Here is a 12906-nt window from a genome sequence, read left to right on the forward strand (position 1 = left end):
AGTGTGCAATGTCTTAATCTTGTGCAAGAAGTTTTATGAAGCAAGAGAGCTGATAAGAGACATGCAAAGTTTAGGGTTACACATTATGCTTATGTGTGGGACACAACAGAGAGAAGGAGAATGTTATTTATTGAAAGGGATCTTCTCATTAGGACGACTTATAACAAAAGGACAATGACAAACTAAAGATATAGAAGGAGTGATGCAACGTAAAACGATGCCAGCTGCTGGCAAACACCAGAAAAGAAGAAGTAGAAGAATAATTTCAGTAGGTGGCAGTCGAGTACAATCACGGAAGCGCCCGTTGTTGTACCAGTTCCTTTAAGGATGTCCAAGTTTTGTAGTTCCTGTGTTGTTGACCTGTCAGCCTTGTAGTACAGGCTGTCACTGCTGAGAATTTGTCTGTCCTTCTAGTTGATGCGGCATTTTGACAGCGACACAGAAAATACTGGGACGTTGGACGCACAGGATTGTTCATCTTTACCGTTGTCACTTGTGCTAGCGAACTAGCGAGCTAACGGCTAAAGTTAGCAAATAGGCGGCCAACTTTAAAAGGTAGATTGGTAACTAGCAACTGAGGGTGGCTAGCAGCGTTAGCTAGCTTTCTTGCTTTCAGCCAGCTAGCCTGCTGGCACTGCGAGGGTAGGAAGCCGCCCACTCGTGCAAGGCAGCATTCCGAAAAAAAACAGCGAAAGGTAAGCAAGCAGAAACTTCAAACAGATACCTGACGTTAGCTAATGTTACGAGCCGGGATTTTTAGCCTAGTGAGGTTGGGAATTTCAGTGAGAGGCGAAAAAGTCGGCACAGCCAGGTTTTTTACTGCTGTACTTCACAACTATTATCACCAAGCCCTCTGTCAGCTGTTGGTGTCTCTCCTGTCAATAGTTGAGGTTAGATGCCTGTTGCACTCTCTGTGTCAACTTTGCATGTGTCTGCAGCCTTACTGAACAGCATTATAACTTCCCAGGGATTCTAGACATTGTGGACATTGTGTTAAATGCTGTGTGGTTTTCAAAGTGTGGTCGGAGGACCTTTAGTGAGCCGGGCCAGGACCGAGTAACTTCTGTGTTTAAACCTTACTGTACGAGCGAAGACAGCGTTGGATGTGCACACAGTTACTATTCTTAGATGTGACCCGAATTTGAACAGGTAACTTCCTGTAATCAATGATTAATCATTTGAGTCATTTGTGGAACAGTGCCACAGTCAGTGTCTCATTTCAGTTTTTGATGTGTTTCTGGAAGATATGCAGGTTTTAGCCTGATAGTTGTCTTAAGAAAGATATTGAAAAGTCTCTTTTAGCTTTGAGAACGTAAAGAGAAATAAAGATGATTCTGTACTAGGCTAGCCAAGTATTTATAAAGCAGTTACAAAAAGAGCAACCACTGACTAAAGTGCTGGACAAAGCAATAAAATACAATTTGAATAAAGTTTAAATAAATAAAAGGCTAGAAGGCTAAACTTATAGGGTTAAGGTAATCACTACAAGTTTAATACATTATATTGTTTTCTTGGATTTGCTGAGAAGCATTGTGCTATTTAATAATTTTACAGGTTTGATCGTGTACCTCATTTGCACAGCACTTATTCACACAGTGCTTGGCACTGGCCTCTTTGTTGCGTTCTTATTATAGCAGTCAGTTTCAGTGACGATGACATGCGCTCTTCATCTAAGTCTTCTCTGTCACTGTGTGGGAGCCTTGTAGGACTTCTCAGTCCCAGCGTTCAGCTGCTGGCAGGAGGGGGGGGCGTTTGTGAAAGTGCCCAGTGTTGGATCAGGTAGCTGTCACCACCAGGAATGTTGAGCTGCCATGTCCTTCACTCATTGTACTGAGTCACAGTTTCATAACTGACACAGCAGCAGATGTCCAGCCAGGGGCTATTATGACCTAATCGCAAGTTAAAGGAAACGTTTTCTTTTGCTTTTCCATTTCTTCTAAATTTATTGTAAAAGTTTCAGATAATTAGGTCAGTTGTTAATGCTCTCAAATCTGGATACCAATGTTGAACTTTATTCATACATCACTTTCCAAAAACATAGTTGTGAAGTGCTTTGCATGACCCAGCAAAATAGATCACTATTAAAACTTTAAAAAAAAAGAAAAGTACACACAACTATAAAAACAAAACAGCAAAAACATGATATGTACTTGAACAGTGTGTGAAATATGACGGGTGAAATAAATATATGCAATAAAGCATCAGGTTTTTTAAGTATTGGTGTTGTCTGCATGAATTTGTTAGATGAATTTGACATAAAAGTGGTCATAAAGGGAGAACAGATAAAAACTTGTTTAAGACACAACTAGTGTTAAGTAAAAGGATGAATTGGGATTATCCTAAACTATAAATAATGCACATCTACTCTAGTTGAATAATAATATGGAGCTGGATATCTGAGTATGTCTCCTTTAAGGAAGTGCCATGGTTAATCATAAAAAGTGAATATCCACTTTAATGACGTGTGGTTTGATGGAATGTGTGGAATGAGGCAGAGCCTCCACCCATAACACTAGCACACTTATATTATAGACTTGACTTTTTTCTATATTCTGACTGTCGGGGTGGTTGGAACGTCTTTGTTTTGAATGAGTCGTGAAGCTAAATGTCAAGTGATGCTTAAGAGTCTCTTTTTTTTTTACAAGGGCACAGACACACTGCAGACAAGATACAAACACAAGACCTTCCCATATTTGTTTTCTTCTGCATGGTTGATTAATGAACATACACGTATTCGGTTGTCATTTTGGCTATGGATTACTCGTTAATCATTTTTGAAAGTAAGCATTTCTAATGTTTAATAACTTTTATAATGTGAGCTTGTTGGTTTGATAAGAGAAGCCGACCGAAGTCTCATGAGGGGATTATTCATCTTTGCAAGAAGTATTCCTTTATAGCTTCCTCCAAATATCTCAGGCTGTGCCATAAAGTTGTGGAAAGGCATCCAGCAGGCTCTTATGTGTATCACAAAGTCAGCTAAGTCTATCAGCGTAGAGTATAAAAATACGCCTACTTGTGGTGACCTGCTGACACTGGAGAAACGGGGCTGGGTTTAATGTTCCCACATGCGAGGCTAACTTGATCTCACACGAGGCATCAGATGTAAAGGCTGAATGGGTTAATGTTCTGTATGTTTAGAAATTAACTATGGTATGTTGGAACAGGTGGTGTTTGCTTAATTTTCACTTGACCTGTATTTCTATGGATGTGAGAATCTGTCATGGTGGTTCATACTGTGTTCTCCCAGTTTCTGGGTCAAAGGTGACTCGGCATATACAGTGGGGCAAAAAAGTATTTAGTCAGCCACCGATTGTGCAAGTTCCCCCACTTAAAATGATGACAGAGGTCAGTAATTTGCACCAGAGGTACACTTCAACTGTGAGAGACAGAATGTGAAAAAAAAATCCATGAATTCACATGGTAGGATTTGTAAAGAATTTATTCGTAAATCAGGGTGGAAAATAAGTATTTGGTCACCTCAAACAAGGAAAATCCCTGGCTCTCACAGACCTGTAACGTCTTCTGTAAGAAGCTTTTCTGTCCCCCACTCGTTACCTGTATGAATGGCACCTGTTTGACCTCATCATCTGTATAAAAGACACCTGTCCACAGCCTCAACCAGTCAGACTCCAAACTCCGCCATGGCCAAGACCAAAGAGCTTTCGAAGGACACCAGGAAAAGAATTGTAGACCTGCACCAGACTGGGAAGAGTGAATCTACAATAGGCAAGCAGCTTGGTGTGAAAAAATCAACTGTGGGAGCAATCATCAGAAAATGGAAGACATACAAGACCACTGATAATCTCCCTCGATCTGGGGCTCCACGCAAGATCTCATCCCGTGGGGTCAAAATGATCATGAGAACGGTGAGCAAAGATCCCAGAACCACACGGGGGGTGTTAAGGTTCAATATTGAGGAGGGGTAGAGGAGGTAATCTACTTCCATAATAACAACACTGGTCCGGCCGGGTGGAGTCAAACGATGATTTTAATGACACGCGTGGGAAGATCGCCCACTGTACGCAGACAGCGCCGATCCCCAACTTACAGAGCATAAGCAGGTGTTTTATACCTTCTGGGCTTAAATTCACTGACACCCCTAAACGTCACTCAGATACAGTTCATACATACAGTGGGGCAAAAAAGTATTTAGTCAGCCACCGATTGTGCAAGTTCCCCCACTTAAAATGATGACAGAGGTCAGTAATTTGCACCAGAGGTACACTTCAACTGTGAGAGACAGAATGTGAAAAAAAAATCCATGAATTCACATGGTAGGATTTGTAAAGAATTTATTCGTAAATCAGGGTGGAAAATAAGTATTTGGTCAATAACAAAAATACAACTCAATACTTTGTAACATAACCTTTGTTGGCAATAACAGAGGTCAAACGTTTACTATAGGTCTTTACCAGGTTTGCACACACAGTAGCTGGTATTTTGGCCCATTCCTCCATGCAGATCTTCTCAAGAGCAGTGATGTTTTGGGGCTGTCGCCGAGCAACACAGACTTTCAACTCCCGCCACAGATTTTCTATGGGGTTGAGGTCTGGAGACTGGCTAGGCCACTCCAGGACTTTCAAATGCTTCTTACGGAGCCACTCCTTTGTTGCCCGGGCGGTGTGTTTTGGATCATTGTCATGTTGGAAGACCCAGCCTCGTTTCATCTTCAAAGTTCTCACTGATGGAAGGAGGTTTTGGCTCAAAATCTCACGATACTTGGCCCCATTCATTCTGTCCTTAACACGGATCAGTCGTCCTGTCCCCTTGGCAGAAAAACAGCCCCATACCATGATGTTTCCACCCCCATGCTTCACAGTAGGTATGGTGTTCTTGGGATGCAACTCAGTATTCTTCTTCCTCCAGACACGACGAGTTGAGTTTATACCAAAAAGTTCTACTTTGGTTTCATCTGACCACATGACATTCTCCCAATCCTCTGCTGTATCATCCATGTGCTCTCTGGCAAACTTCAGACGGGCCTGGACATGCACTGGCTTCAGCAGCGGAACACGTCTGGCACTGCGGGATTTGATTCCCTGCCGTTGTAGTGTGTTACTGATGGTGACCTTTGTTACTTTGGTCCCAGCTCTCTGCAGGTCATTCACCAGGTCCAGAATGTGAGCAATTAGAAATTATTTTACTGCTATTGTTAATAATTATCATCATTACCATTGCATTAATAATACAATCTGCAGCATTGATATTGTATTCAGATGTTTAAACATATTGGTACCCGATTAGCCTTTATTACAGGTGCAGTTATAACCACTCTAAACTGTTGAGTTAAATCTATAATCTTAAATGCTTTTGAATGCTTGTTATAATCTTAAATGTGTACGTGCTGGCCTTCTGTCTGGTGGAAAAGGTTACAAGTTGAAACTGAGTGCAGTTCATGATGACACAAACACACAGTAGACTTTATCTCATTTATAGGTGAGAGGTTAATCATGTTTGCTTGTAACTCTAAAATTGTCTCTGTAAAAGAGGAACAGTTTGGTTTTCCAGACGGGAAGTGAAAGTCAGATGACAGGAAGCATCTGCTGTGGAGACGGAGACAATGTTATTTTAAACTGTCTTAAGTCATTGTGGTTTTGAAACCTATGTATGAACTGTATCTGAGTGACGTTTAGGGGTGTCAGTGAATTTAAGCCCAGAAGGTATAAAACACCTGCTTATGCTCTGTAAGTTGGGGATCGGCGCTGTCTGCGTACAGTGGGCGATCTTCCCACGCGTGTCATTAAAATCATCGTTTGACTCCACCCGGCCGGACCAGTGTTGTTATTATGGAAGTAGATTACCTCCTCTACCCCTCCTCAATATTGAACCTTAACACCCCCCGTGTGGTTCTGGGATCTTTGCTCACCGTTCTCATGATCATTTTGACCCCACGGGATGAGATCTTGCGTGGAGCAATTCATGGATTTTTTTTTCACATTCTGTTTCTCACAGTTGAAGTGTACCTCTGGTGCAAATTACTGACCTCTGTCATCATTTTAAGTGGGGGAACTTGCACAATCGGTGGCTGACTAAATACTTTTTTGCCCCACTGTATCACCTGTCATAACACGACAGCTGTATAAATTTACAGTCTGTCCGTGATGTATATTATATTTTTAGTGTGCTTGTGTGCTTTAATTATGTAATACAGTTCCTACCCCCAACATAAAGTGTTACTAATAGGGCTGGGCTATATCATACCGTTCACGGTAATACCGGTGTAATGTTGGGCAACGATAGGAAAATAAAATATCGCGATAGAATATGGGTAAAACGCGCATGCGCAGTGCCTTCGTTTACATACGCACATGGCGGCGATGCAGAATGAGAAGGGCGAAAGTGGATCGTTAAATGAAACGGATGAACCAGAATTGGTTTGTAAAAATGCTGCAACTTCAGTGGTATGGAACTGGTTTAGCTTTCATCCGTCAGATACACAACAAAGCACTATTTTTGGTAGCGCATGCTAGCGGGCCGTCGTTATTACCGTGTTTTTCGGAAAATACAGCACACTTAAAATCAATCCTTTGATTTTTCTGAAAATCGACAGTGCCCCTTATAATACCGTGTGCCTTCTGTATGAATTCTGGTTGTGTTTACTGACCTCGAAACGATTTCATGTCGTACACGGCGCTCGAAAATCTTTCAAATGTTTCAGTACGACTTTGCTAAGCTACAAAGCCGCACTGCTTGATGATTGTCGGAGCATTACGGCTACCGTAGTCAGGCGCCTCGCGGAGTGATACGTACTGTGCGTCAACATAATATTACCGTATTGTGTGTGTATAACCTCTTTCTAAGTTTTATGGATATTATAGATGGTTATGCTGAGGATATGTAGGCCAATTTCCACTGGAAATGCCTTTTGGTTAAGCTGTCAGCAAGGAATTTGCATTTGCACTGTTAATTTTTATATAACTTTAATGCACTTAAAAAAGCTGCTTGTTTACGTGAAAATAAGTGAAAATACATTGATGTGGTTTTTTGTTTTTTTTTGTTTTTTTTTGCACTAATAAAGTTGAGGAGTTGTAAAGTATTTTGTCTAGCGTCAATTATATCGTCAGTTATATTGTTATTGCAAATTTTCAAATGTATATCGTGATAAATATTTTTGGTCATATCGCCCTGCTCTAGTTACTAATTAACCTAGGACATGGAAAAGAGTTGAATGTGAAGTGTGGGGTGTTTAAATTGCACTTGTCTTGACCTTTGACCCAGATGGAGGCCCAAAGCTCCAGCACACTGCTGCTGTCAAGAAAGAGAAGAAGAGATGGCTCCAATGGGGAGGCCGAGGAGGGTGAACGGTTTGGGAAAATCCCCAGGTGTACTGTGGTGAGTCTTTGTGCTTTAACAGCACCGTATTTGCTGTGCAACCTTTGTGCGTAATGCTGTACAAAGTGCACACCAATGCAAAGAGCCCCAAGCAATAATACTGCAGTGTGAGATATCAGCTGATGTTTGCTGAGGAAATGTCATCCGTTCACCCTTGATGTCCACATCAGTTTATGCTGTAAGAGTCCAGGAAAGAGCAATTACATCATTTTAAAGATATGACGACAGTTTTTCTAGTATTTGTGAGGAAATTAATTTAAATAAAAAACAAAAATGCACAAATTATCCTTTATATCATCTCATTCTCCTCCAATGTCTCTTTCAGGGGCTCAGGCACCCTGCACCCTTTGCAGATGAGCTAGAGCCAGCTGATAGTAAAGCTTACAAAAGAGTCAGCATGGAAGAGGCCAAGAGGGGAACACCACGTGAGTCTGAATGCTTAAATCTCTCACACTTTGATTGCCTCTCTGGTGCCACAGTCTTAAGTAAATTCACACACGTGGTCAAAATGAAACCATTTGATTCTCTCTGTCCACCTCCTAATATCTTATCTCATCTGTTCGTCCAGCTGAAAGACCTGTGAGGGTCTATGCAGATGGCATCTTTGATCTTTTCCACTCAGGTCACGCCAGAGCCCTCATGCAGGCTAAATGCCTCTTCCCAAATACACATCTCATTGTTGGAGGTAAGCTTGAGTGTGTGTTGCTGCTCTCAGCTGCTGGATTTTGTTCAACAGCTGGATATTCTTTCAGCGTTTCGTTTTTATGCTCTGTGAGCGTACGTCACATTCTGTTCCCGACTGTCTAATAAAATAAGAACAAACAGTGTGGTGGTGTTTTTAATGGCAATGCAATCAGAGATTGTTACATGATGCTCCTTGAACTTTAGTCACAGTAAATCCCTCAGCTGAAGTATTTGAGTATTTTCTGTCTCTATGGCTTTCCCTTCTGTTTAAATCAGTTTTTCAAAGCCTCTTTCTTTTGTGGAGAAACTTTAAATCTTCACTTCTTTAAATATTTCCTGTCAGTGTGCAGCGATGACCTGACTCACAAGTACAAGGGCTTCACAGTGATGAACGAGGATGAGCGATATGATGCTATCAGACATTGCCGCTATGTGGATGAAGTAGTGCGAAACGCCCCCTGGACGTTAACGCCAGAGTTTCTTGCAAAACATCGTGTGAGTACATGACACAGAATTAAAAACCACAACTAGAAACTTTCAGTCCCTTCACTCAGAACTTGGAGTCAGACTGTAGACATGTTTATAGTGCTAACTTTTTCCCTACTGTTTTGTTTGTTTTATTTTGTTTTATTTTTGTACAGCTTGTAGATCTGAATCTCCTGTGTTTATCTGTGTTGCTTGTAATGACCTCTCCAGATTGACTTCGTGGCCCACGACGACATCCCATACTCCTCAGCGGGCAGTGATGATGTTTACAAGCACATTAAAGAAGCTGGTGAGCAACAGCATAATGGAGATTAGGAATGTGGTGTGCAGTCAACAAGGATCAAATTGGATAAGTCCAGAAACTCTTATCGCTACAGCTTTTTCTGCTTTCTTTAGGTATGTTTGCACCCACCCAGCGGACAGAGGGCATCTCCACCTCTGACATCATCACTCGCATAGTCCGTGACTATGATGTATATGTCAGGCGCAACCTGCAGCGAGGGTACACAGCCAAGGAGCTCAACGTCAGCTTCATCAATGTACGAAACTTTGCTTTGCTCTAACCGGACGTTAAACAGACAGCGGATGTGTTCGTTAACCTGTCTCCTTTGTCACGTGCACCCTTAACAGGAGAAGAAGTACCATCTCCAGGAGCGCGTGGACAAGGTGAAGAAGAAGGTGCGTGACGTAGAGGAGAAGAGCAAGGAGTTTGTCCAGAAGGTGGAGGAGAAGAGCATCGACCTGATTCAGAAATGGGAAGAGAAGTCCAGGGAGTTTATTGGAAACTTCCTGCAGATGTTTGGCCCTGAGGGAGCCTTGGTGAGGATGCTGGTTTTGTTTGGTCTTTAAACACTATTTAATGAGGAATTTGATTGGAAACGTGCTTTTTGGCAATGTTAAATGTCTGGGAGACTTTTTCTCTTGAAAGAAAGGCTTTATAGCCAGTGATACACACATCTGCGAGGTGAGAGTATTGTTGGTGTAAATGAACAAAGCATAAACACGGTAGAAATGGTGAAGTCTAAAATAACATGACTTTGTGATAGTAGGCTTCAGTCACACAGGACTGTAGACCAGTTACTGACAATGTAGGAACCACCAATGTGAGGGGAAAATGTGCAACTTTTGCAAGTGTCTGCTGTGCAGCCGCTCACAGTGACGTGGTATTGTTTTGATACAGCGATACAAAATGTCACTATTTTAATAAATCAATTTAAATACTCTGGGAATATTATGAACAATAGGGCTCATCTTATGCATTACCAACATCAGTTGCCAACTGGTCGGGATTACACATTTTTCCTTAGCGACGAGAGGTTACCAGGGGACGTTTAAGTCATAGATGTCTTTTGTCTTTATTTTAGGTTATTAGCTCAGTCGGTTAATTCCATTGTGCATAATATGTGTGATCTACAAATCAGAACATTTAATTTTGTCCTTCAGTTGTTTGAACTCACAGGCAGGCAAAGATCCAAACTTATTTTCGCTTGTCTCGGCCAAGATCTTGCCTGGGACTTTTAAAAAAGTTTTCAGCTCATATTTCTGATATCAGGTCGGAGTCCCAAAACACACGTCTTCCCATATGTGACACGATAGTACTATAGAAATGAAATGCAGTCTTAGTGTTTTTTGATGGTGTCTGGGATTTAAAGCAGAGATATAAACTTGTAACAATGAAAAAAGCCGTCAGGAAATGAGACTCATAAAAAGAGCTTTACTTTGAGAGTTGACTTCCTTTCTTTCTTGCACAACTTTAGCTGAAAGTAAATTGTGTAACTTCAATCAAAAAGAGCTATAAAAGCAAGAGACCCCCACATGGTAAAATTATGCACTGTTACAAACAAGTTTCCTCTTTGCAAATATTTCAATGGCAGAAACCACCACCTGGACCATGTGTACTGTGTGTTTTTGTTACCACTGTATGTAGAAAAGTCACACTGACTTAAAATCAGACGGCACAGCACATTATTCCTGCATTCAGCTGATTTGATCATCAGCTCATCTGTTCCCGCCTTTGTCTCACCTCCACAGAAACACATGCTGAAGGAAGGACGTGGCCGCATGCTGCAGGCCATCAGTCCCAGACAAAGCCCCAGCAGCAGCCCCACCCGTGAGGAGCGCTCTCCCTCTCCCACCTTCCGTCTCCCCTTCTTCTCCAAGACCTCCCCGCCGCCCTCACCTCCCCATCACAGCGGGGCCCGCGGATACCTCATCAGCGAGGACGACGACGATGAAGACGACGAGAACTAGACTTCGTTCGCGCTCTCCGCTGTCAGGTCGCAGTCAGCTCTGCTAAACTGGTAGCACTGTCGAGTAGCGTGAATTTCATCGAGCTCCTGCTTTAAATGTCTTTTTGTTTTATGGTTTTACTTTGACCTTTAGGACTTCATTGTCATTAAAACAGCCAGGTTTAGTTTTTTTGTTTTTTTTAAACGGCCAATTTCATCCTCTTTGTTCCTGTGTAAGGATCAGTTAAAATTATGGCTGTAGTCACTTGAGTTCTTTACAGGTAAGTTTCATTTATCTTTCACTTTGATGTTTGCGTTGGGGTTTTTTTTTTTTTTTTTTGGTTTTTTTAGTCACTCACTGTCACAGATATTTCACGCGGTGCACTCGTCTACAACGGTATTATTAAGGTTAGCATTGTATTGCATTAGTTGTGGGTCCCCCCGCCATGGCTTTGACACCAAAGTCGGTGTCGGAAAGGTCAGCCGAGGAATCACAAAGACACTGTTGGGTATCTCGGGCTGCGGGTTGTCAGAGCAGGTCAATTATTTTAAAGTTTTACGTGCCCTGCTCATGCAGCGGGGCAATTTATATTCTGCTCATACTAACAAAACAAAGACTTGGCTCTTTTTTATTTCTCATTTTTAAAATAACCAGGAAACTCCAGATCCAGTGTGAGCTGAATCTGAGAGTACATTTGTTCTACTAAACAGCAGCGTTTTTCCAATGTGTGTGTGTGTGTGCCTGCCTGCAATTGGGCCTGTTTTTGTCAGTGTATGCGCATGTTCGTGTGTCAAAGCTCTTAAATTGGCATGTTTGAAACGTGTTCTGTCAATATTTCCCATCTGTTGACAGATCTGGTGTAAGCTACGACTTTAATGCATATAGTAATAAATTTGCTTTTAAATCGTGTCTGCAGACGGGAAATCGGTCTTTGAAAGACTAGTTTGGGACTAGACGCCTTTCAGTGGCGTAAACAGAGGAACAGCAACAGTTTAGATGTTGATGTAGATACTTAAATGCTTATTTTTGTATATTTTGTTTTTCACCTGTGCTGCTTCATTTTGAGCAGATAATCAACATGAGCAGCGGTGGAAAAAGTAAAATACACAACAGTCTGGTTGCCCATCTTTACAAATAAGTATTCATAAGCACAAAACCAGGTTTCTTTGCTGAATAAAGCCTCCTAATGGGAAGCACACTAACACAGCAAATCATAAAAACTTAAGACAGGACTTCCACTTTCTGACCTGGGCTTGTGTGCACCACACTTATGGAGCTACCTCCCTCCCTGAACTGATTGTTTCCGAAGACTAGCACAAAGTATGGGGATAAGGTTTCCTTTCTAAACAGAGCCATTGTTCCTGCACTGAAGCAATGTGACTTGCTCAAATATTTAAGTCCAGCCTCTGTGTGTGTGTGTGTGTTATGTCCTGTATCTTTGGGGATAAATCATGATTTTTTCCTCCCCTCCTCTGTAACTGTGACTGAAACATCACAGGATATCTGAAGATGTAACGCAATACTGTTAAGATGACGCTAATATAAATGTTGACAGATGTCGATTGATATGCTCTAGGCTTGTTGTGGGTGAAATCTTAATTGGAACTTGAGGGAAACAGCTGAACAGGACTTGAGTACTCACCCTGCATTATTCCTTGAGGAAATCCAGCCTAGTCTTTGGTGCTGAGCTAGTTTTGGGAAGCCTCGCTTTGTTTCTTCTGGAAGTTTTTCCATTAAAAATAAATAAATCTGAACTTCTCATTAAGAGCAAATCCACCTACAAGGTGGTAGAGGCTCGAGTGGCAAGCCAAGCCAATAATAGCCACTATTACGAAGAGGCATGTAAATGTTTTAACAGGAAGTGTTTTTAATCGTGTTATTTTGCTGTTTGGGGCAATTTTGTTTTATGTCCTGTATGTAGAGAAAGAGCAAGGCAGGAAAAATGTATTAAAATTGTTGGCCAAAGCATTTCTGGATCATGAGCCATCATTTGTCTTTCAGTATTTTCCATGTTAACTGGATTCTTTGGCATTGTATATAACTTGCATTAAAAAAAACAAAAACCTGCTCCTGTTACAAAATCTGCTGTTCCCACAAAGAAGCCCATCCTTAATTCAAACAATGACAAAAGGAAACTGGTACACTAGAATTCAGACAGCCTAAAATAACATCAAT

The 12906-nt window shown here is 41.5% G+C and overlaps 1 protein-coding gene across 3 annotated transcripts; it reads left to right on the forward strand.

Moving 5' to 3' along the window:
* The first annotated feature begins 277 nt into the window (after window positions 1-277).
* On the forward strand, window positions 278-12859 carry pcyt1aa (phosphate cytidylyltransferase 1A, choline a). 3 transcript variants are annotated; one of them, XM_006786710.3, is made up of 9 exons: window positions 278-695; window positions 7219-7332; window positions 7658-7757; window positions 7901-8017; window positions 8360-8511; window positions 8713-8791; window positions 8899-9041; window positions 9133-9321; window positions 10534-12857. In XM_006786710.3, the coding sequence occupies exons 2-9, from the start codon at window positions 7219-7221 to the stop codon at window positions 10750-10752; spliced, it is 1113 nt and encodes a 370-aa protein (XP_006786773.1). In that variant the 5' UTR covers window positions 278-695; the 3' UTR covers window positions 10753-12857. The 3 variants fall into 3 exon arrangements, with proteins under 3 accessions (XP_006786773.1, XP_087688342.1, XP_087688343.1); XM_087832216.1 differs by lacking the exon at window positions 278-695 and adding an exon at window positions 3467-3866; XM_087832217.1 differs by lacking the exon at window positions 278-695 and adding an exon at window positions 6294-6374 and having other exon boundaries at window positions 10534-12859.
* The last annotated feature ends 47 nt before the right edge of the window (window positions 12860-12906 follow it).

The sequence above is a fragment of the Neolamprologus brichardi genome, chromosome 18, assembly GCF_056152115.1.
Source record: "Neolamprologus brichardi isolate AB-2024 chromosome 18, ASM5615211v1, whole genome shotgun sequence".
In the NCBI taxonomy this organism is placed as follows: domain Eukaryota; kingdom Metazoa; phylum Chordata; class Actinopteri; order Cichliformes; family Cichlidae; genus Neolamprologus; species Neolamprologus brichardi.

What these genes read in the sequence shown, in the direction of transcription:
- pcyt1aa (XM_087832216.1), top strand. Translation starts at nt 3,642, where the DNA reads ATGGCCAAGACCAAAGAGCTTTCGAAGGACACCAGGAAAAGAATTGTA. An exon ending in TCAACGTCAGCTTCATCAAT is followed by an intron (nt 9,042 to 9,132) that starts GTACGAAACTTT and finishes CACCCTTAACAG; the next exon opens with GAGAAGAAGTACCATCTCCA. An exon ending in TTGGCCCTGAGGGAGCCTTG is followed by an intron (nt 9,322 to 10,533) that starts GTGAGGATGCTG and finishes TCACCTCCACAG; the next exon opens with AAACACATGCTGAAGGAAGG.